This window comes from Megalobrama amblycephala, linkage group LG2, assembly GCF_018812025.1.
Source record: "Megalobrama amblycephala isolate DHTTF-2021 linkage group LG2, ASM1881202v1, whole genome shotgun sequence".
NCBI classification, from domain to species: domain Eukaryota; kingdom Metazoa; phylum Chordata; class Actinopteri; order Cypriniformes; family Xenocyprididae; genus Megalobrama; species Megalobrama amblycephala.
The window spans coordinates 40,028,673-40,053,669 of NC_063045.1; the positions used below are offsets into that span (position 1 = coordinate 40,028,673).

Genomic DNA, 24,997 nt, shown 5'->3' on the forward strand with positions numbered 1-24,997 from the left:
AAATGTCGGAATTGTAAGATAAAAAGTCAAAAGTACTTTATTTTTTTATTCCATGGCAGAAACAAGCTTCCATGATCTTAAGCTCACCAAGGCTGCATTTATTTGATCAAAGATAGTGAAAACGGTAATATTGTGAAATATTATGACAGCTTAAAATAACTCTTTTTATTTCAATATATTTTAAAATTCATTTGAATTTCCATTTTATTTGAATAGAATTAGGAATTTTCAGCATCATTACTCATCTTCAGTATCACATGATCCTTCAGAAATCATTCTGATATGCTGATTTGCTGCTCAAGAAACATTTTTGATTATTATCAATGCTGAAAACAGTTGTGCTGCTTGATAATTTTGTGATAGATTAAAACAACAGTATTTATTTGAAATTGAAATCTTTTGTAACATTATATAAAATCTATATTGTCACTTTTGATCAATTCAATGCATCCTTGCTGAATAAAAGCACTAATTTCTTTCAAAAAAAAAAAAAAAAAAAACTGACCCGAAACTTTTGAAGGGTAGTGTCTTTTTTCCCCCTTTTTTTTCCAGGAAGATGAACATTGTGTTTTATCACTGAACTGTTGTTCATCAGGCTCTAAAAGAGTTTAACTTTCTTGTTTAACTCTAGATTTGAGAAGTTGGCCGCTCCAGTTCGGCCCTCATAGGGCATCAGTATAGGGAATCACCACCACTACCACTGCGGCTGACAGACTCCATTTCCCACAATCCACCTCTCCTCTCAGCGGAGTCCCGTGAACTGTGAACATGTACAGTCTACAATGTAGCACAATGCAACGGAAAAACATAAGGATGTCTTTCTTTCTTTACTTTCTTCTGCTCACGGCAAATTCTTGGCCAATGAAAAACATATTTTTGTATTATTCCTTCTTCCCGATATTCCCCCCTCTCCACTGGTGACACATTGAATGCTGTGAAAAGGCTTGGCTTTGTGTGCAGCATACGGGGCATTATGGAGTAAGTGGCTTTGTCAATGTTTCAGTCCTCTAACTCGCTCATCTGGCAAAAAAAGACACTCTGTAACCTTTAGACAGCTGCTATCTTTGGAAGACAGAAAGTCAGCACTCCAGTGATGGACACGGTGGTCTTTCTTTGGAGACACAAAGACGGCTTTGTCTTTATTCCTGCAAAATTTCTTCTCACAAAACGAAGTTCATAACAGGTGGACGCATCTGTAGTTGATTGTTCTCGTCTGGTTAGTTTCCAACCAGATGTGGCATCTAAAGCATCAAGTTCTCGGTAATAAACTCCCGTAAAATGCATTTCATCATGACAGCAGCCTCAAAATTCATGTCTTGAAAGTTTACGCCAGCAACGATTAGAAACTTTCTGTGAACTGGTGTTCAACAAAAAAAGGACCTTCAATGCAATGAATGCATTTAATCTCTCTGCATTGAATCGAGACATGAATGTAAATCAGTCTTACAATGTCACTTATACACATTCGTAAGGTGATTAAAGCTGATTGTTTCTGTTGAAGCTAATAGATATTCACAATATTAAATTCTATTGAAGCTCATATAAAGTTATATTGTTTGTTATACATTTATGCAGTTATATTGTATAATAGTTTCTACACAGCATACTGTTCTGTTGTACATTGCTCTCCAGTGACATAAAGCTCAATGCATGCATTTATTTTGTAATTCTTTTAAAATATATGATTTTATTGAATTATAAGATTTTAGCATACGTATCCCTCCTAGAGGTACAAACAAAAATAATGAACATTGTCCAAACAAATTCATAAAATGGTTATTGTGTATGTATCAGTTACTATTTTTAAATGTTACCCTTGTGCAATTAAAAATAACTTGGGCAATTTTTTACATTTTTGTACAAATGTCACTGTGATAATTTCTTCTAATGCCGGGTTCAGACTAGACAATATCACAATCCATTTGACATAGGTTGTCATGGTGATTCATATACAACAATAGGCGTCATAATGCAAAATCGATTGTTTTGTTTTGTATAGTGGATGATATTACGCTGTACCCACATTGGATCAGCCAGTTGGAAAATGGATGGATGGATGATTCAGCAGCGGGCGCCATCTGGCGAGACACGGGAATTCATTCAGTACAACCTTCACTGTGCATTATGGGTATTCTCTAGCCGTTGAGTCAACATCAGTTGTACACTCGTTATTGCGGTGCATTATGAGATTGAATGAGTGCACTAGATAATGTCCACTATGGTTTTGGACACCAATACAATAGTGCCCTATTCAAGGGTATGGGGGGCGATTTCGGACACAGACAAAGACTTGGATTTTTAATTTCCTCCACGACAGTTTCTGTCACATTGATCAGTTGGAGCACAGAAGCTATTCTGTACACAGCTTTCAAACATAGTGAAATGAAAGAGAGACGATTGCATTGGTGCTGCTATGTGGAATTATGCAATGGAGGAAAGATTCATAGAGCAATGGCAACAACACTCCTGCCTTTATTATGTTTCCTCGAGGGACTATCGCGACCAGAGCTGGGTAGATTACTTATGAATTGTTATCAGTTACTGATTACAAATTATATGACAAAATTTGTAATCAGTAATATAATCTCTTAGATTACACATTTTTGGTAATGTAATCTGACTACTTTTGGATTACATTTAGATTACTTTTGTGCTAATACTTATTTGATGTCACATATATTGTAGGATAATCAGATACAAAGAACAAATATAGTCCAAAAATATATATTCTATTCACTCAACAGATTCTTTTTAAAGTGCAATGTATGGACAGTTAATACTTCAAAATACTAACACTAATGCTAATGTACCTGTTAGTGTTTGCTGATAGTAACACTGAATAAAACAAAATCACATCTTATGATTTTAAAACATATTTACTTAAAATTAAGTGAATTTAGAAAACAGCAACATTGCAAAAACAAATATTCTTGTTGTTGCTGATTTCTGTGCACGTCATGATTCCACACCCCTCCCCCTCGCCGCTGGAAAAACTTGAAGAATCATGAACGTATATAAGCGGCAGGTTTATTATGAAAAAATATATATGTTAAAAAAATGAAAATTAGGAGAATCAGTGAATTGTGAACAACTTACTGTCATTGTGTAAATAATATGTAATCATGTAATCCATAAAAAGTAAAAGTAGTCTGATTACGAGTATTTTAAAAAGTAGTCTACTCTAATTACAAGTACTTGATTTTTGGAATCTGATTACGTAATCCAGATTACATGTAATCCATCACTACCCAGCTCTGATTATCACGAGTGAAAAAAGATAAATGCTGGAGAATGATAGTCTCGCGTAGTCAGACCTTCAGACTGACGGCAGAAGGTCTGGACTCCATAGCAGATTTTTTATTGGCTAAGGACCATCCAAGACGACATCTGACCAACACGTAAAGCAATCAATCACAGTACGTTTTGTTCCGCAACATGTTTATGTACATGAAAATAGCATTGATGTCCCTACAATGATGACCAAACAGACCAGTGTGTAAAACTCTTGGACATATTTCAAAGAGTCTATATCGTGAACTTTACATACTTTACATACTTTTGAAAATCCAGCATTTAGATGATCCTGGTAAGCACTCATTGTCACAGTTGTAAACACGACGGTGTTCTTCTTCCACGATGGGGTTTGGCATCATGGCATCTTTGTTTCCAGGCAGACCACTAAAGATGGCGACACACGTCTCCTGGACATCCTGTAGAATTCAACCAATCAGATGACGACTTCAAAAATGCTGGTGTTTCCAGTTAAGTGTGCCATATGCTTTAGACGTTCAGCCTACGGTCCGTGGGCGTGACGTCTGAGGCTCAGACTTGGCGAATGATAACGGAGGTGCTTCAGCAACCGTGTGCGTGCTGGAAGTATTAAGCTAACACACCGCTTAGGTAGAGGCTAGGTCCGCCTTCTCTATGACATCACACACATCGTTAAAGACGGCAAGCGATGATTGGTCAGGAAGCAATGTGTAGTCTGACTTGCCTTTTGTCCACGACACGACAGTCGCATAATCTGACACAATGATTATCGTAACAAACAAAAATATCTAGTCTGAACCCGGCATAAAAATGACTGATGTTTGCCAGAATTTTTTTTTTTTTTTTTTTTTTTTTGCGTTTTTTCATGCATTTTTGCACCATTTGCTTGTAACCTCTGCCTTTCATGTTGTTTTTGACCTTTTAACCTTTTTTTTTTTTTGGCCTGTTTCTGTTCCACCAGCATTTTTAGAGCTGAAAGTGGCTTATGGGATTGGTGCTCTTATGATACTACCCTTAAAATAGATTTTGATTCTCCGACTTACCTATGCATCATAAGACATTTTCTAATGCAATTTTTGAAAAAAAAAAAAAAATGCAGATGTGTTAAGAAAAAGTTATAAGTGTTTGGTTCTGAGCTTCTGTCAGTCATTCATATTTGAGACTGAGACTCTTGTTTTAATATTTAGTCGGTCATATATTCCTTCCTTCCCCGCTTGTTGTCTCGCATGTTGAGAGTACATTGATTTGGGTATGTTATTCTAGACTAAATTTTTTATTTGATTTATATGATGATTATCAGCATTCAGTAAATCGGTGGTTCTCAGCTGGTTTTGCCTCAGGACCCAGATTTTACATTTGATTTGCAATACAAAATTGTTTATCATACAAAGTAAACAAAAATGATTAAAATCAAACATAAACTGCACAGGCCCAACAGCACACAAAATATTAACATTTCTGTGCTCTCGGGAGCAATAAAAATGAGCCCCTCAAATTATGTTTATCCTAATTGCAAATAAACCCATATTTTATGTAGTCTTGGTCATATAATTATTCCTTTTTTTTTTCCAAATTAATGTCTGTCTAATTTTGCTAGTATCTATCGAATGACAAATTTACACTAATTCCAATCGATATGCACAATTATATGGTTTTGTTGCAGCTTACTTTATGCATTCAGCATTGTTTGGGTTGTGACCAGTTGAGAACCACTTCAATAAAGCATCTGAACACTGTAACATGCCGAAAATATCTGATTGCTGTTTATTTTTAGACCTCTGTCATATAACTCCATCTGTGAACTGACTCTTTAACAGTGTGTTAATGGCTTGATGTGCAGTTATAGTCTCTCCACACTGACCTAAGTCTTGCATCAGAGAAATTCAACCTCACGCTGAAGGAAACTAATGCACGATTCCAGAAAACCGAACCAAAGGAAACAAGCTAATCGATCAGCAATCATCTGTTACTGGCAGGATGGAGAGACTATATAATTCAAGCCGGACAGTTTCTTGGAGAAAAATGTGTATACTTCCCGTTTGCTCTTTGCCTTTTTTTTATAATGTTGCATGCATGGTGTCAAATCCAGATGTACTGGGGGGATGCGTAACATTGGACTACTGTTGCCTGGGAAAGGTGAACACAAAAGCGTCCACAGTAAATGTATATAGTATATTTTTCTGTACAACATAAGCTGTTTTATTATTCCCCTGTTTATATTTTTGTGAAATAAAAGTTATTTTATCTGAAGATATGATTTTCTTCATTTTATCATAAGGTTATTCATGTATAGGTTAAGTGAAGAACAACTTTAGTCATAACTGGTTTGGTGACAGATCTTTTCAATGATACTGTCAGTTTGTTTCTTGAAGAAAATTCAGCAACTTACTTCCAACCAATTTACAAATATTTAATCATGAAAATCAGGCAAGGGATTTAGTTGCTTGAGTTTATACAGCAAAATTAGCCTACTGTTACTCGGCCAAGGTTTTGGTAAAATAATATACCTCCAGTGTTTGAGTGTGGTGATTTGTAATCTGTTGGGATTTACATGTTATACTGACTTTAAATCACATAATCCTAATATTTACATGTTCATCTGAATTATTTATGCTGCATATTAAGACCTTGATTATAGTGCCAATATGTCAATAGCAGCACCATTTTAGTTTTGTTCAGATGGTCAATAGAATAAAGCCAGTGTGATACAAACGAGACCAAAATTTAATGTCTATATTTTGTAAAGGGTTTTGGGGGAATGTGAAAATCCTGTTAAAGTTCAATAAGCAGCACTTTACAAGTATTTTAATAAAAATATTTTACCTTTATGTTTTCCTGTTGATCATGTTATCTCAACACATTTATTGAATGGCTGTTACCGTATTAATCTTGACTTTTAATTTAAAGCTGTCCATAAGTTTTGTCTCTCTGTCGCCATCTCTGTTTGAAACCTGCAACTGCAGGAATTATTATCTTTATGTGAGTTGTGCATCGGCACGGCTCTTCAGCGCGGATGAATCTAATGTTTGGTGTCAGTCAACACATCAGTGTGGATACTGAACTTCTGAATCACAGATTCTACGTCTTGGAAGTATGACCAAAATACGAATTTTCACCGGAAAACGTCTGAACAAGTAAGTAATGTCTGCTACTTTTGTTCTGACCAACTGAGGAAAAAAGCATCAGGCATACAATAAATCTCGCTGCCAATTGTGATTAAATCTAACAATCGCTTAGCTCGGATCATGCCAAACCGTGCAAATTATTATTACTGTTATACTTTGTTCTCAAATTGTTAATGTTAACAACATCAGCATTGCGTGTATTTAGTGTGTGTTAGTGTTACCTGTAGATTTCAATTTCTGTAGCCAGTCCGCAGTCTTAAGTCTTTTGCTTTTGATTACGGGTTCTCCAGACAATCTCCAGTTGTCACTGATGATTGTCATTTGGACCTTTCTGGATTACAATCCACCATGAAAATGATAAGTTTAATTATTTCAGCTGCTGTGAGAAAAGGCTATAAATGATCCGCTACCAGCAGCATCCTCCACATGCCATATAGCCTACTAGCTGGGACTCCTTCCTTTCTGTTTACAGACGTGACGTAATGACGCAAAGACGAACGGCTGCATGCTCGAATTTCCCACAGAAACCCACCAGTATCAATTTTATTATAAAACATTATTACAAGCTTACCGTTGTGAATCGGGCTAAGGTAAGGAGATAGTTTTGAACACTGGACTGTTACAGACTGCAGCTTTAAACATTACATTTGTGACAGATTTATGTTGAAGTGCCCCTATTATGCTATTTTAAAGTTGGCTTTTTTGTTTTGGACATCTTCTACAATAGGTTTACAAGCAAGGTTAAAAAATAAAAAATCTCATAATGTATTGCAGCATCATCTCTTTTCTTAAGTGCCTTAACTATTATGTACTTACATTTAAATTAATCATTTGATACAATGCACTTATTGTATACATACATGTTTTTACATTGCATTTATATTTTAAAAACACCTGCATGTAATTACATATGTAATTATTTTATCTAATTACATTTAAAATGACACTGTTGACCTATCCCTTACACCTTACCCCTACCCTTAAACCTACCCATACCACCAAAGCTTTCCTTAACCTTATCCATAGCCCACCTCAATAGCAGCAAAAGTGTTTTGCAATTCAATATGAACACAATAAGTACATAGTAGTTAAGGCCACTTAATATAAAGTGGGACCAACCAAACTCTTCCAGTCTCCGCTACAACTACAGTGATTGAGGGTGGGTCCAAGAAAAAGTTGTTCGCAGGCAGCCAATCAAAAGGCATTATGCAAATGTGTTACAAACCTACGCAGGTTTGAGCCGGAAGTAAGACTGGAATTACTTATGACTCGTTTCAGACAATTCAGAATCAATTCTTTCTTTTGGGAGACAATAACTCCATTTATCTGAACTTTGATATGTACAGACCTTTTACATTCACAAACAGCTATATTACAAACTACATGAAATGTAATACCTGAAAAAGCATAATAGGTGGTTTTTGTGGACATATTTAGATGCTGTCACAAGTCCCTGAATAACATATTTATTATATAAAATTTTTTATCAAAACACTGTTATTCATCAACTTATAGGTCGATTAAGTGGAATAATTCTACACTAATTCATAGTTTATTGCCATGACATTCCTTAAAGGTGCCCTAGAATCAAAAATTGAATTTACCTTGGCATATTTGAATAACAAGAGTTCAGTACATGGAAATGACATACAGTGAGTCTCAAACTCCATTGTTTCCTCCTTCTTATGTAAATCTCATTTGTTTAAAAGACCTCCGAAGAACAGGCGAATCTCAACATAACACAGACTGTTACGTAACAGTCGGGATCATTAATATGTACGCCCCCAATATTTGCATATGCCAGCTCATGTTCAAGGCATTACACAAGGGCAGGCAGTATTAATGTCTGGATCTGTGCACAGCTGAATCATCAGACTAGGTAAGCAAACAAGAACAATAGCGAAAAGTGGCAGATGGAGCAATAATAACTGACATGATCCATGATTACATGATATTTTTAGTGATATTTGTAAATTGTCTTTATAAATGCTTCGTTAGCATGTTGCTAATGTACTGTTAAATGTGGTTAAAGTTGTTTCTTACTGTATTCACGGAGACGAGACAGCCGTGGCTGTTTTCATTTTTAAACACTTGCAGTCTGTATAATGCATAAACACAACTTCATTCTTTATAAATCTCTCCAACAGTGTGTAATGTTAACTTTAGCCACGAAGCACAGCCTCAAACTAATTCAGAATCAAATGTAAACATCCAAATAAATACTATACTCACATGATCCGACGCATGCATGAAGTATGCATGACGAACATCTTGTAAAGATCCATTTGAGGGTTATATTAGCTGTGTGAACTTTGTTTATGCACTGTATTATAGTCGAGAGCTCGGGGGGCAGGGAGCGCGCGATTTAAAGGGGCCGCAGCCTGAATCAGTGCATAGTTAATGATGTCCCAAAATAGGCAGTTAAAAAAATTAATAATAAAAAAAAATTTATTGGGTATTTTGAGCTGAAACTTCACAGACACATTCAGGGGACACCTTAGACTTATATTACATCTTGTAAAAGCTGGTTCTAGGGCACCTTTAAAGGGATAGTTCACCCACACATTAAACTTCTGTCATCATTTACCCAAGCTCATGTTTTTACATGTCTCACACACACACACATACACAAAAGATTTTGAAGAATGTTTAACACTGAACATATCTTTATGTTTCACAGAAGAAAATCATACTACTGAGTAAATAGTAAACGAAGACAGAACTTTGCTCTCTGGATAAACTCTCCCTTTTAATAACATATGGGATGATGCATCACCATCCAGTGCATGCTGAACTCATCTCCAAATGTTACAATTTACCAGTAAACACACACTGTTTTTAAGTGTGGCACCTTTTCCGATCTTACCCTATTATTACCGTGACTTAACTGTGACTTTTGACTTTTTTAAATGAATGCCTGAGAAGAAAACAGAATTGTCAAGCATATCAAATGAAGCTTCATTATGGCTGTTCAAAACAAAAGACTTCAGAAGAAACAAATAAAGACAGAAACCAATTATAACAGAAGGGTGCATATACACCTTTAGTGTGACTGGTGACAATTTTCAGAAATAATGCTTTCAGTCATTTCTTGACAATGCATCAACACAACATTATTGACAAATCTCAATTATGTGCAAAAACAGCATATAAATAAAATAAATATTTACACCAAATACATAGTTAACAAAAAAAAAAAAAAAAAAAAAGAAAATTTAAATATTTAGGAACAAAATTGTCTGGAGTTGGTCTACAGCTCCCTCTGCAGGTTTGAAAAGGCCTTAAACTGATTTAAGCAGTCAAAACAAAAATATAATTTAAACATTGTTTCCCTTAATACCATAATAAATAAATGTGCAATACTATCAAAATAAGCATTTCAGTACACAAGTTTCCACTGATGTAACTCAAAGCAGTTTTGACAATGATATATGCGTTTCCTGATCCAGTTAAATCACCTCAACATTTGACAAAAAAAATGCAGCCATTTTAAATATGCAACCAGTCAAAAGTTTGGACACACATTTTCAAAATCTTAATTTAATTTATGTATAATGAAGAAAATTAGTTTTACAGACAAATACAAACTGTCCATTTATGCATTTTTTAGCAAATGAAAATGTTTGAAATTTGGTGCAGTGAATGTAGACAATGTGACAACAAAGATAAAATTATTGATTCAACATTTTTGGGCACAACATAATCCCAGTACGATGTTGAAAATATAAAGAACAAGGTTTTTATATGTAAGCATTGTGTATGTATACACTTTTGTCAGATTGCATACATACACAATGCCAAGTGCAACTATGCATTGTACTGTAAAAGCTATTATTGAAAAAAAAGCCAAGGTAAGTACTTAATCTGTAGCTTTGAGAAACATGGTTTGCACTTCACAACAATTTTAAAGTATTAAAACAACTATGCTGGCACACAACTGAATAAAAACAAAATGAACTGGGGGAGCTTGATTAATTGCAGTTTTAGCAGAATTGCAGTTTGTATACAAAGACAGTTTCTATTTATTCCTTTAAAAGTTCTAAGTGGTTCGGAAATAAAACACAAGTCGGCAAGTATTTACAGTTATTTCAAAGCCTGTGGCTAAAAAGGCAGCAATAATAGGCTATTCTGTAACAACAAAGTATTTCTTTTTATCCGATTCCTTAAGGAATTTTCCATGTTAAACTAGGTCTACCAGTGTTTTTCTGACACTACAGAGAATCACATCCTTCAAGTACGCCTTCAACAGCAAATACGCAACACAGAATCACCTCGCACAAGCAAAAAGACCATCAACACACATCCATTCTCAATGCCTATTCCTAGACGCATGACACATCATGAGTCGCGGTATGAATCCAGCCTTGTGTCTGTGGTTCCTTCGGAAAATCAATGCAATAAAATGCCATTATTTGAATAGACAAGTCTACACCGCTAAGCTAAATATGACAACACAATGCTGAAGCCTTCAACTAAGGTTTATAATGGCGCTTTCAGACCATCTACACTAGGGCTGGGCGATAATATCGAACATTCACAACGATTTTACTAGAAATATAAATTAATCACACTAGTTTTAAATGTAGCAGTTTTTATTTAGCCATTCAATTTAAGTCACTTCACAATCCTTCTGTTTTCTTATTAGCATTTATACCATTACAACTTTTAATCTTAGCAACAAGGGTGTTAATGTACAGCAACATTCTGTGTTTGGCAAATTTTTATGGTGAAATTTGTATCCGCAAAATCCAGTCATTTAAATAAGAAATTGCACGCAACGCTGAAAGATTTCCTAAGTTGGTTACACTGATGACTTGTACTGTCCTACAGAAAGCTGCTTGTTTTGAAAGAGACTTTAATGGGCCTTTTCTTTTGCCTATTTCACCAAAATTTTGCTAATGTAACTTAAGTGAATTGATTTAAAACTATAAATCATAAAAATTTGGTTCTCAAACTGCTCACTGAAGCCTTTGTATAGCGTCTTAATATATGTAGGTAAATGTTGTATAAAAGGCCGGAACACACCAAGCCGACGCCGACAAACTAGTGGTGACGAAAACAGACTGCGGGGTTGGCTCACGTTGGCAGTGTCTGTGTCCAAAGTTGGCCTGACACACCAAACCAACGCTAGACAGCTGACGGCCAAGTAGCACGTCCGTTCTGCGCCTGCGTGAGATGAAATGCCTTTCCGAACCAGCAGGTGGCAGTAGCTGAACAGCCAATCAGAATGATCAGATGGCCCGACGGACCGATGAGCTCCGACGCCGATTCAACATTTCGAATCGGCCGAAAAAAAGCAGACGAGGACCAACTTCAGCCGACAGTGAGGAACACACTGAGAAAACTTAGTCGGGCGATGAACAAAAACTGCCAGATGGCTGACCGTCAGCTTGGTGTGTTCCTGCCTTTACTCTTATTGTTATACTTGTATTGTAAATTAATCAATTATTAAATATTAACAACCATTAAATATTATCTATCTGGATCCAGATCAGAACAAATGCAGAGCAAACAGAGAAATTACACTTTCAAAATGGACTGTATTTTGAAGCCTTTTGACCATTTTTCATATAAAAAAAATTTCAAACAGGAATTAATTGTAATATACTACTTAATATATATATATATTAAGTAGTGAAAAACCTGCAAAAATCATAAATGTTACTTCTGTATTTGCTCTGAAATAGATTTTTATATGAAATATTGTACTAAAAATGCTGCAAAAGAGATTTTATCATCGCCCAACCCAAATCTACACCATACATATTAAAATATTCACAGTCTTCACAGTCAATACAACCTGAATTCATACTGATACCTGAACGACTACAGTAATTAGTATCAAACAGACTGGAAAGCTCTGAAGGAAAAGAAAGAACAAATAATGTTCATATGGCAATGATGCAGAGAAGAGCTAATGGAAATATTTCCAGTGCCATGTTTTTGCTGGGGGGGGGGGGAAACAAAAAATGGATAAACAACCACAATTAAGACAGTGTATCAGACGTCTATGGCAACTCCGTGTTTGGTGGAGATCATGTCTCTAGTGCCGGTCAGATACATGAGCACAGAGCACAGATGAGGGAGGGTGGCTGTGATGGTGACGTACAGCCAATAGGAGATGGGCGCCGTGTTGCCAAACGGACACACCCAGAGACCATGGCGAACGCCGTCGCGGATGTGGTGCGACGTCAGTGAGATGAACAGCATCCAGGGCAGGGAGCACCAGGAGTCCTTAAGCCGACAGGCCCACATGAGGAGGCGCAGAGAGAAGCACAGCACTGGGATCAGGCTGGAGCAGTGCAACGGAGGCCTGTGCGGCAGATTCACAGCAGCCTGGTTAAAAGGAGGAACACAAACTTAGGATCAGGATAAAGGTGCATGTTTTTGTTTAAGTTGCAGTACTTGAAGTGAGAAGGTTTTCAGTTACTGATGTCACTGTAGAAACATGGTAGATTTGCGGTCAACCATTATTTTATCACATGAGCAAAAGTGATTCAACTGTAATATATATATATATATATATATATATAAAAATTCAAAAAACTTTCAAATATTGTGTTGGACAACAGGGGATATTTGAGTCAAAAATGGTCTAAAAGGCACCACTGAGTTAAGACTGCTCTGTGCCTGCTCAAAATTCAGTGTAAAGATGCAATGCTGCTTAAAAGCTAGACTAAATTATGACAGGCACTGACCCACTTCAGCCCCTAGTATATCCTCATGTCACAATTCGATACATATCACGAATCTGAACTCACGATACAATATTATTGCGATTCTCTCAGACATATGGTAAAAGGATAACAAAAAATATACTGTTGATTAAAATGGTAAATTTGGTATTACACTGGGGATGGAAATTAATAGGCTTGGACTTGGTGCTGGTAACCCAATGAACAGGACAATGGTGACACCAGAATAAAAAAAATATTCATGATTCTAACGCTAAACAGATTTATTTTAGATTAATATGTTTGCACTCTGTTTGTCACTGACTAGATATATTTAAAATAATGTAGACCACTTTTTACTGGTAACATAAGACATTTGGTATTATCAGGATTATCAGGACCCACAAATATTCCCCCATTTCATTATTATACTCAACATTATATAGTACTGACACTAAAACTCTATATACTTTTTTTTTTTCACCACACAGTAATTTTTATTTGGGTGAACTATGCACAACACATATTGTCACTATCCACGATATGATATTGTTGCATTTTTGCATTGCAATATATTGACAATATATTGTTCACCTCTGAGCAGCATTAAACAGTCTATACAAAGTAATATACATCTAAATGCCACTTCAGAATTGCTTGTGTCCCACCTTTTCAGTAAACATTTGGCATAAGAGAATCGACAACTAACAAAACTAATGTTTTATTAAAATAATTATTTAAAAGACTCAAAGTTGCTGTTTTGAATCATTCTAAACTCACTAAATCCACCAGAGGGGTTACTAATCAATCAAAGTAAATGAGCATTTTTGGGTGAACTGTCCCTTTAAAGTTAATAAATCTTAAAGGGTCATGAAACCCCCCTGTTTTACCCTGGTTGTGCACACCTCAAAGCTCAAAAAACACTGTGAAAATGGGCGTGTAAAGCTCTGGAAAAGTGGGAATGTAGCGGGGGGGAAGAGGGGAGAGAACAACCAATGAAACAGACATAGAACACACTCATTATACAGAATAATGAATATTAATATATGAGCACGATGAAAATGACAACAAACTCCCAAGCACAAGGGAGAAATGCGAAAGAATATTTAATAGGGATAATAATAGGCTACTTTGATTATGTTTACGAGCACTGCAGTCTCAAAATCAGTCTTTTGTCTATTAGAATAATCGTGTCGTCGCGTTCAGATAGGCTACACCACTGTATCAGTGTCCAGTTTGCACATATAATTCATTTGAAGAAGACTTGATGAAATATGTGTGCATAACTACACCGTGTTGGTTAATGTTTGGTGCAGGAGAATGCGTGAAATAAAAACTTTAAACATAGATACTTTATTCTGTATGAGCTATGTGCCACGTGGCTAGTGTTATTAAACTCATCGCGGAGCTCCACGCTGAAACCGATCATATGCACGCTCCGCGTGTATATCATAACAGTCATATTTTTCACGTGTTTGTATTCAAACTCCAGCTCTGACTGCATTGCGAGCAAAATACAAACAACACATGTGCTGCTGTGCTGAGGGAAACATACACACGGCTTGCGTGTTTGAATGCAGCTAGAGCAGGCAGAGGTGAATGAGCCGCATTTTTTTTGTGACATTTGAATTCTCTGCTGTAATGCGATCTCATGTGAACATATTTTCCATTTGTGCTGGTAGATCACAGCAAAACAATCCACATGCACACAAACCTCTGCTCTCGTCGCGTCTCAGGAAAATACATTGTGTTGTAGCACTGAGGAAACGAACATCAATGATATGTCTCTGAATGACAACAGACCGAGGCGAGAGAAGTGATACTCCCTCGTGCATAATACCGCAATTATAATCGTATGCATACTACAGTGCAGTGATTGGATTAAATGAGCTTTATGTCATGAATATATGTCATGAATATATGTCGAGAATTGCTCGAAACGGTCTACGTCAGCATATTCGACCATGCCCATACTTGGGCCGAAAGTACACGATTACGTCAGATTTTGTGACGTTGCTTCGACTCAGCTTTTCAAACCGGAAGACAGAAATCGCTCTGAAAAATGCAAAAATAACTATTTTTCACTTATGAATAACATTAATGAGTACCTTTAGTGTTTTCAATGATGTGCAGCCTATACATATCGGTTTACATCTCAAAAAAAGTGTTTTGGGCTTTCATGACCCTTTAAATCAGTATGATTATCAATTCATTGTTCATATGATAAAAGGTACAACAGTTTTTTTTTACTAATATACATTAAAATTCAAACATCAACTGCACAAAGAAACAAATGCCTGCCATTAATATTACTCTCCTATTTTAGCCAACAAACCTGTCTGTTATATGTGAGGTTTGAGGAGTATCGATCACCTCTCAGTGAATGAATAGTCGACCTATTGATTAGGCCTATATTTAGATGCTGATGTAATAAATAATTGAAATATTTTGGGGAGATTTTTTTTTTTCCCCTCATTATCAATAATTTTTTGTTTACATCCTATAGATGCAGTCACAAAAAAGTCCACTGTCAATAATGTAGCAAAATATAAAGCACAGCTCACACAGAAGTCATTTTCAAACCAACCAGCTTTCTCTTGGTCGTCAGCAATTTTATAAAAAGACACACACCTTGAGCGACAATGATCCAGCCAAGTAGAAGTGGTCCAGGTCAATGACAGACGCCAGAAACCCAGCCAAGACGACTTCATAGAAGTCACTTTTCTTCCTCAACCCAATCACAATGGCCCAGGACCAGAGTCCAATAATGCCATGGACGGCATTATCAAGGACAGCCCTGAACCACAGATGGTGTTGGATGAAGGGGAGTGTCAGAAAGTGATCAACGAAGAAGCAAAAAGTGCCCAGGCCTGCGCTGGCTAACAGAGAAGCAGTGCTGAAGGTCTGGAGCAGGGCCTGAGCTTTCTCAGTCTCCACGGCCAGGTTCAGAGGCACAGCCATGCCCAAAGATGAGGAATCCAGCTTTGAGTAAAAGCCCCTCATCGCTGGCCTCTTCCATGGAGGGGTCAGAAACCTGATCTGCTGGAAGACACGAGTATACACAAATTAAAGCATGCACTCTTGCAAATGTGATATTGTTTAAATGTCATGATGCTCTGACTTGACTCAGAGAAGAGCAGATGAGAGTAACAGTACAAACCTGTGAATCATAACCACATGATCTTTTCATGACAACATCAATAAGGCATGAACAGATCAAACGTTTGTAAGAGAATATTAAGAGCAGATTTATACACACACACACACACATGTATATATGGTATGTAATGCATGTATATGTGTGTATGTGTGTACACACACATATATTCTATTATATATATATATATATATATATATATATATATATATATATATATATATATATATATATATATAATATTATATATTGGTGCTTTTATATTTAAATGGGGAAAAAATAAGTATTGCAATAGGATATCTTTGCCGAGCGAGATTTATTTTAAAAGAAATTAGCATTAGCTTTGCTGCTAACTAGCTGATCAGCTAATCCACTGCTCAAGGCAAAAGATTACATTTATTAGCCATCATAACAAATCACATAAATAGGCGTCGTTCTCACACAGCTGCGGATTACACAAAAACACCCGACATAATGTATATTTACACATGCCGTTTCCTCACCTCATTTCATTCAGCTCATCGGTATGATGGACTGTTTGTTCTTTGATGATGTTTGATTCGTTATCGCGAATCACTGAATCGGTTCCTTTGAATTAAACCGTGAGTCGAACTGGAATGAGACCAACACGAGTGTCTAAACATGCTGCGTCCCAATTCGACTACTTATTGTATGCCCTCAAAGTATGTACTCTTTTTGTGAAGAAAAGTAGATATTTTACAAACATGCATTTTAATCTGGGACTAGGTTTAAGCTGTGAAACCGCGGGTTAGTGTATCTTATGTTCACTACTTAGAGCACATCTGATTAAACTGTCAGGCATGCTCTGCATTAATTTTTGAAACTGTGCGTGTCTGTTCAGGATTAAATGAAATGATATGAACTATACACAAATAGAACGCTACAAATAGCCTAATAGCAAATCATTTTTACACATTTATTTTATTTTATTTTTTTATTTTTTTATTTTTTGAACAGGTGGTGGTAAAAGTTGCCTCCCTTAAGGACAGAGTCAGAGATCATGTCATTGTTTTAAGTAGGCAGTGCTTATACTTTTGTCCCTCTCAATTACTGTTTTAAATTAAAAATCATCATATTAATCTTTTTTTTTTTTTTTTTTTTTTTTGTGACAAACTGTCATTGTCAATAGTTTGTCCAGGCCTGATTTAAAGGATTAGTTCACTTCAGAATTAAAATTCTGATAACTTACTGACCCCAATGTCTTCCAAGATGTTTATATCTTTCTTTCTTCAGTCGAAAATAAAAATTTTTTTTTTTTTTTTTTGAGGAAAACATTCCAGGATTTTTCTCCATATAGTGGACTTTGACGGCTGCCAAGGGGTTGAAGGTCCAAATTGCAGTTTAAATGCAGCTTCAAAGGGCCCTACACAATCCCAGCCGAGGAATAAGGGTCTTATCTAGGGAAACGATTGGTGACTTCTAAAGAAAATGAAAATTATATACTTTTTAACCACAATGCTAGCTCTGTGATGCGCCACACATTATGTAATCATGTTGGGCAGAAGTCAAGTCAAGTCAAGTCACCTTTATTTATATAGCGCTTTTTACAATGTAGATTGTGTCAAAGGAGCTTTACATTGATAACTAGTACATTATTTTGGCTGCACAGCAGCTCTTAAAGAATAGTGTCAATGCAGGCAGATCAAAGCACTGTTGATAATCAAATGTCAAGTCAAATGTCAAGTGTCCCCAACTAAGCAAGCCAAAGGTGACAGCGGCAAGGACCCAAACTCCAACAGGTGACATCAGGTGGCAAACAGGTGGCAAACAGACTTCTGTGTTAAAATGGAGAAAAAAACTTTGGGAGGCTTAGTCGGGGGGCCAGTTCTCCTCTGGCGAACAGTGCTTTGTTACGATTCAGGTTGCTATCATAAGTCCTATAGGATTGCAACATTCAAAGTATTTATTCCAGTTCAATCCATCTAAGGATCGTATTCATCACGCCGGTATGGACGGTTGTTGAGGAACTGTGCCACTGGTTGTCGTGTTGATGAGGCCTTCACAATGGATGATCTAGTTGACTCAATCTCTGCTGATACTTCAGGGCTGCGTTGTAGTCATGTACCGAAGTACCGAGCAAGTGTTTACAAAGCGAACGTGCAAAGACCCTTTACAAAAAAATGGTAAAACAACAATGTCGGATGATTTTGAAGTTGGAGGAGAAAATGAGATGGAGTTTTTCACCCTACTGCTGTACCTACTTACGCCTATGTCACGCGTGACCTTTTCAACGTGATGTGTGGCGCATCGCATTTTTGGTTAAAAGTATATACGTTTTATTATTTTAGAAAATGACCAATCGTTTCACTAGATAAGACCCTTATTCCTCAGCTGGGATCGTGTAGAGTCCTTTGAAGCTGCATTGAAACTGCAATTTGGATCTTTAACCCGTTGTACCCCTGTGAAGTCCACTATGGAGAAAAATTTTATTCTGAAGTGAACTAATCCTTTAAGTCCTCCATTATCCATTTTCATTAAATCTCCATTTATTTATTATAACAACTTTTTTATAGGACAGTTATTTCACAACCATTCCACTGGTGGTCGCTCTGCAAATTCTTGCAAATCAAGAGCCCAGGGTTCTTGAGATGAGATCACCCAGCTTCTGGTCTGGCAGGACAGGGCTAAGGCTGACCAATATATTATGCTGGTTTGTTGGTTTGTTGTGCAGCAAATAGTGACCACTGAAGAGGATTTGGCACAGGTTATTATGTGCCGAGCAACATTTGCAGCTCAGTCATGATGCTCTTGTTTGTAATACTAGAATTTCCAAATCTGGAAAACATTAATGATAACCTCTGGACCAAAGATGGCTTGTCACAAGGTATTGCTGTTAGGAAGGCAACACATGCAGATGAACAATTTGAATCAATTTGTGATCCACAAATGCACAAGAAGCAATCCACAAATTAATGCCAGCAGGCATAGTTGTAAATGTATTTACTTATTTGTGATACCCCTAACATATATTTGTGGATCTCATTCTATTTATTTGTGAATCTCTTTACATTTATTTGTGGATCATAATCTATTTATTTGGAATAATTGAACAATTCTAACCCCATAAGCAAGTGGGTCTGATGGAAATGAGCATGACCGGTGGCCATGGAGGGGTGAAGGGATACCAGAGGTGAGCGACGTAATGTGGGCACATAGGTCTTTCTCTCTGAACACGTCTATGGTTTTGGCTTCAGCAGTTTTTATTCAATTAGGGGCCACTGGATGGGCCTAACAATGAGTGATGAAGAATTGATTTAGGAGTGGCAGGTGTGGCGTCAGGAGAATGGAGGCGAGAAAATGCATTGGCCTTGAGATTTTTGGGCCCTGAATGATATCCAGGTGAAAAAAGTACATTTCTATAATATACTTAAAGTGGGCTATTTTTGTGCACTAATTTTGTACTTAATATACTAAAAATTCTTCTTTAGTACTTCTTAAGATCGTCTTAAGAATATCTAAGTGTACTCAACTGTACTATTTTGAGACACCATGAAATATGAACTTAAATGTGCTTTTAATATACTATCTCTGTATTTAAAAAATGTATTTAGATACCACTTATAGTACATTTGAACCCATAGTGTACTACAAGTGGAAGCTAAATATATATTTTTTTTAAATACAGAGATAGTATATTAAAAGCACATTTTAGTTCATATTCATGGTGTCTCAAAATAGCACAGTTGAGTACACTTAGATATTCTTAAGACGATCTTAAGAAGTACTAAAGAAGAATTTTTAGTATATTAAGTACAAAATTAGTGCATGGAAATAGAGCACTTTAAGTATATTATAGAAGTGTACTTTTTTTCACCTGGGATATCACAGTGAATTGGAACACAAATATCTTTATAATATCTACTAGATATCGTTCTTGGTGTGAACGCACCTATTGCCCATCAGGCCTGGCGAGGGTTCAACCGTCACACCGGAGATATTTGAGTTTAGTGGTAAGTAATGAATTCGATGACTCTGACCTTCAATCAAAAGAAACTGGATGAATATTTGAATGCTAGTGATCCCGATCTGAATTCTGAATTGTGATGCAGCCTGAATTGTAATCACACCATGTTTGTTCGTTGTCCAGAGGAGAACTGGCCCCCCGACTGGTTTCTCCAAAGGTTGTTTTTCTCCATTCTGTCACCTGATGGAGTTTGGGTTCCTTGCCACTGTGGCTTCTGGCTTGCTTAGTTGGAGAGACTTAATATTCAACAATATTACTGATCTGACTGTACTGACACTGTTGTATGAGAACTGAACAGAGCTGGACAATAACATCACTGTTTTCTGCAGAACTTTACAACAGATGATCTTAACAACAGAACTGAATCAACTAACTTCAGCCGAAAATATTAATCACTGTAAAGCTGCTTTGAAACAATTTGTACTTTAAAAAGTGTTATATAAATAAAGGTGACTTGACTTGACTTGATGAAGGGAACTCCCTAGCTAGCGGCACTGCTTCTCAAACACCAGTGTAAGAAAAAATGATGAGGACGTTGAAGATCTCTATGAAGAAGTTTATTGCAACGTAGCAGTGACAAAGTACACGTAGCACCTTGGGTTCATCGGAGTCGGAATGAACCCAGAACATCCAAATCTCAAACCTTTTATCCTGTTACAGTTTACCACTCTTCATGTAAATGTAGTTTCTCATGTTTTACCAGCTGTGGTCTGTATGTTAATGAAGTTGTGACACCTCATTGTCTGAGATGGTTCTCTGTGTCCCACACCCATTCCCATTCTACAATTGATTACCATTTGCTCAGGATTTGATCAACCAAATGGTACATAAACAATATACCAGTTGACTTTCTTCTTCTCTATGATAATTAAGCCATTTTGGGGATAAGCTCATTCTAAAATATACTTTGGAGTGGAATCTGGGTCGAGGCAGACTACAATTTCCTACACCAGCTTCCAAAAAGTTTATGTCGGTGGAAAAAGAAAGTGCATGTATATAGTTTGGGAGGACTCCTTCCCCTCTGTGAGATGATAGCTCTGTTGAAAAAAGAATTAGTAGGCCTAATAATAATCTGTAATGTTGGTTGGCCATATACCACAAGCAGGGCTGTCAGTATCCGGATCCCCGATGCAACTTGTTGCCTTCGGCCCTTCTTGGTTGAAATTGTGGGAATCGTCACAACTTTTTTGCCTTCTAGCGACACAAGAAAAGAGCAAGTTCTGCTTAACAGGTATTTGTGGTGGACCAACAGTCTATTGATCCACGTTTAGACCCTCTTAAGCATCACTTAGCTGGATTTAGCCTATATATTGTGAGTGGGAGGAGTGCATCTTTAGAGTAATGTTACTGTATTGTTGTTATACCAGGAAATCTCTATTATATCTGCTATTATGAAAATTATACTTTTATTTAATTTGTATTTAAAAAAAGTATTTGCATTTACTTTTATTATGGAAAAATAAATGCTACTTTATGAACAGGATTATCCTTACTAACGCATGAAAAATGAAAACAAAAATGGTGCCATCTGCTGGGGAAATATATTTGTTAATAAAAATGGGAATTTTTTTCAGCGTTTCACATTGAATTCAAATGATATTATAGATAAGGGCTTTCTGTCTCAGTCTTGATTACTGCAACATATAAACTGTAAAATGTACTGATTGGTCTAAATCTATAAATACATCCTCTCAGACTACAGCAAAATACATGACCTCAAGGCTAGATTACTGTAATGCTCTACTGGGTTGTTGCCCAGCATGCTTAATAAACAAACTACAGCTAGTCCAAAACACAGCATCTAGAGTTCAACACTGCATTGGCTCCCTATTAAACATCATATAGATTTTAAAATCTTGCTAATTACTTACAAAGCACTTAATGGTTTAGCCTCCCAGTACTTGAGGGAGCTCTTAACACATTATAGTCCTTCATGTCTATTGCAATATCAAAATTCTGGCCAGTTGATAATACCTAGAATATCAAAATCAACCGCAGTCAATAGATCCTTTTCATATTTATCGCCTAAACTTTGGAACAGTCTTCCTAGCATTGTTCGGGAAGCAGACACACTCTGTCAGTTTAAATCTAGACTAAAAACACATTTTTTGTCAACTAGACCATCCCCTGTGAAGGCCACGACACGACAGCCAGTGGCACAGATCCCCAACAAAACCGTTTCTATACTGGCATGATGAATGGAACTGGATTAAATATTTTGACTGTTCCGATCCCAATCTGACTTATAACCTGTAATGCTGCCTGAATCATAATCATGCACTGTTCATCTTAACATCCTATAGTGCTCCACTCTACTCTAATAATAAAAACGCAGAGTAAAAAAAAAAAAAAACTGTTTGTTTTACAGTTATGTAAGCAACCGGGCCTACAGCTATGTTGTAAACTCCCATGTTAGCCGAGCACAAACGTGAATAGCTGATAATGCATTGAACTTTGTAAACAAAAGTCGTGCTCCATCCTTGCTCATTACTCTAAGAAATAAGACAGACAAGCTGCATTAATCGACACATTTTCAGACAATATGGGACCCACATCTGAATAGCAGAACTATAGAAACGTGAGTTAGCCAGTTAGCAGGAGACATACAGACTAGGGTGTACGTAACATAACTTACAAAACTAAGAATTTTGAATGATCGCTAGAAAATATAAACATCAATTATTAATCATACTTACAGGTTGAGATTCAGAGGAGCAAGTTGGTCCAAATAAACTGGGCATTGGTCCATATTTTAAGACCAAATGTTTTGTGAATCCTGCATTAAACTCCCCGAGGTTTGAGAGTAAAATGACAGGGATACAAGAAAAGATTGTACTGCTGTGGTAATGTTGAAAAAAGTAATTTTCCCTGGTGTCTGCGTGCAATAAGTGGGCGGGCAATATGCTAATGTTTCGTTGTGACGTCACAACAAAACGGTTTAGGATTCGTTTTTACAAACGACTCGTTTAATTGACTCAGAGTCGACTCTTACTTTTGAGAGACAATAACTTTATATATGGTGCACTTTAAGATTTAAAACTTTGCAGGATGTTTTCATTCACTTAGAGCTAATTTACACACTAGGTAATTGAAAGGTCATTTTCAAAAATCCATAATAGGGGCACTTTAAGCTGGACAATGACACCATTTTCTTCTAGAGCTGCATACATCCAAAATTATGTTCCCTCTATCACTGTAAAGCTGCTTTGATGTAATCTGCATTGTAAAAAGCGCTATATAAATGACTTGACTTGACTTATGCTATTCATTACACAACATTTTGGTTATGATGAGAAAGACCTGTTATAAACACAAGAAGCCTAATGCTACACTATAAATAAAGTCACCTGTACATTAAGTTACAGTGTTTAATTGTGTCATTTTTTAAACCTTTCTGTTTATCATTAACCTAAATATACATGCAAATCAGTCAGCATATGTCAGGGGGGTTTTAAGAGTTCATCGTCAGTTCAAGTCCTTAAGGAAGCTTGTAGAACTGAAGAGCTTTTTAACTGTGTTGAGCTCTACTGGGCTTATCACTGTGACTGTAGACCAATATGACAGGGTTAACTGAGGTAATCATTTAATCATCTCGTATTTGATGTCAGTGATCTTAGAGTGTGAGTTTCCCATTTACACCCTGATATTTCCATGACAAAGTATATAATTAGGCCTGATATTATAGCACCAATTTGTAACCAATTGTTTCTAAAGGCTATAAATCATTGTATACAAATCAGGCTACACAAACAGTTGTGGGTATATTACACAATGAATATAATACCATAGTAAATCACACATTGTAATTACACAGGCTAGGATGTCATCACTGGTCCAAAATGCAGTCACATACAGACATGACCTAAGGCCAGATGAGATAGCTGAGAGGCCTGATGAGATAACTATCACATTGCCACAGAAATGTGCATTAGTATATTGTAAACAAGGCAAAAAGTATAAACTGCCTAATGGAATGAATAGTATTTTATAAAGCACTGGTGAGATTTTTTTTATATATAAATCTCATCTGTTGTGCTCTGTCATCATGGCCTTCATTGACTGGTTGTTTTGTCTTTTGTGCGGTGAGGGTGTGATTTTTGTAGCACATGTTCTAGATTGTTTTGTTTTTAAATGTGGCCTTGGTGACAGGTATTTGGACGTCACTGTTCAGGACAAATGACTGATTATCCTCCTGGGTCCAGCAAAACATGTTTTTGGGATTTAAAATTCATTTTTTTCTTTGAAGGAAATGATAGAAGGTACCATATGAGACACTATATGCGCAAAACGCAACTGTTTCATTCAGGATTAAATGTTAAAATTTTAGTTTAGTTCACATTTTAATCTACAGCATATGTAATATAAAATGTTTCTATATGATTGTTGCATTGCTGTATGCAAAATACTATTTTTGATTAAAGACCTATTACTAAAATCAAATGTTTTTAGCACTTTGCCACAGTAATCTCAACTTAAATTTAACTTTTCAACTTAAATTTTAACTCAACTAATATATATATATACTGTATACACCTGTAATACAGAAGAAATTGCAATTATGAGAAAATTCATTATGAAGGTGTCATTTCTCAAAGAAATTCTTATTTGCTTTGATTCACCCAACAGAGGACAGGGATGAATTGGATTGTTTACTTTTTTTATTGTAGTCATTCAAAGTAAAACACTGAAAATACAATTGATAGTACTGCAAAATATATAGGCCCTACATATACATAGCTATACAAATTACGGAATCTCAGAGAAATTAATAATAATAATATTAATA

General features: G+C 36.3%; 2 protein-coding genes across 4 annotated transcripts in view; one reads left to right on the top strand and one right to left on the bottom strand.

Moving 5' to 3' along the window:
* The window catches only part of il11ra (interleukin 11 receptor, alpha), a 43,547-nt gene extending 38,027 nt beyond the window's left edge, over positions 1-5,520 (top strand). For both annotated transcript variants that reach the window (XM_048175359.1, XM_048175364.1), the window contains exon 12: positions 632-5,520. The gene's annotated coding sequence lies outside the window, so the exon portion shown is untranslated. The remainder of the gene's footprint in view (positions 1-631) is intronic.
* A 6,218-nt stretch (positions 5,521-11,738) lies between these two features.
* Positions 11,739-16,881, bottom strand: tmem267 (transmembrane protein 267). Of its 2 annotated transcripts, none has more exons than XM_048175375.1 (3): positions 16,730-16,881; positions 15,701-16,111; positions 11,739-12,731 (listed from the first exon to the last, which is right to left on the bottom strand). In XM_048175375.1, exons 2-3 carry the CDS (start codon positions 16,070-16,072, stop codon positions 12,396-12,398), a joined length of 708 nt encoding a protein of 235 aa, XP_048031332.1. In that variant the 5' UTR covers positions 16,073-16,111; positions 16,730-16,881; the 3' UTR covers positions 11,739-12,395. The 2 variants fall into 2 exon arrangements, with proteins under 2 accessions (XP_048031332.1, XP_048031338.1); XM_048175381.1 differs by having other exon boundaries at positions 15,701-16,108; positions 16,730-16,873.
* Between the last annotated feature and the right edge of the window lie 8,116 nt (positions 16,882-24,997).

What these genes read in the sequence shown, in the direction of transcription:
- tmem267 (XM_048175375.1), bottom strand. Translation starts at nt 16,072, where the DNA reads ATGAGGGGCTTTTACTCAAAGCTGGATTCCTCATCTTTGGGCATGGCT. An exon ending in CTGGATCATTGTCGCTCAAG is followed by an intron (nt 12,732 to 15,700) that starts GTGTGTGTCTTT and finishes CCTTTTAACCAG; the next exon opens with GCTGCTGTGAATCTGCCGCA.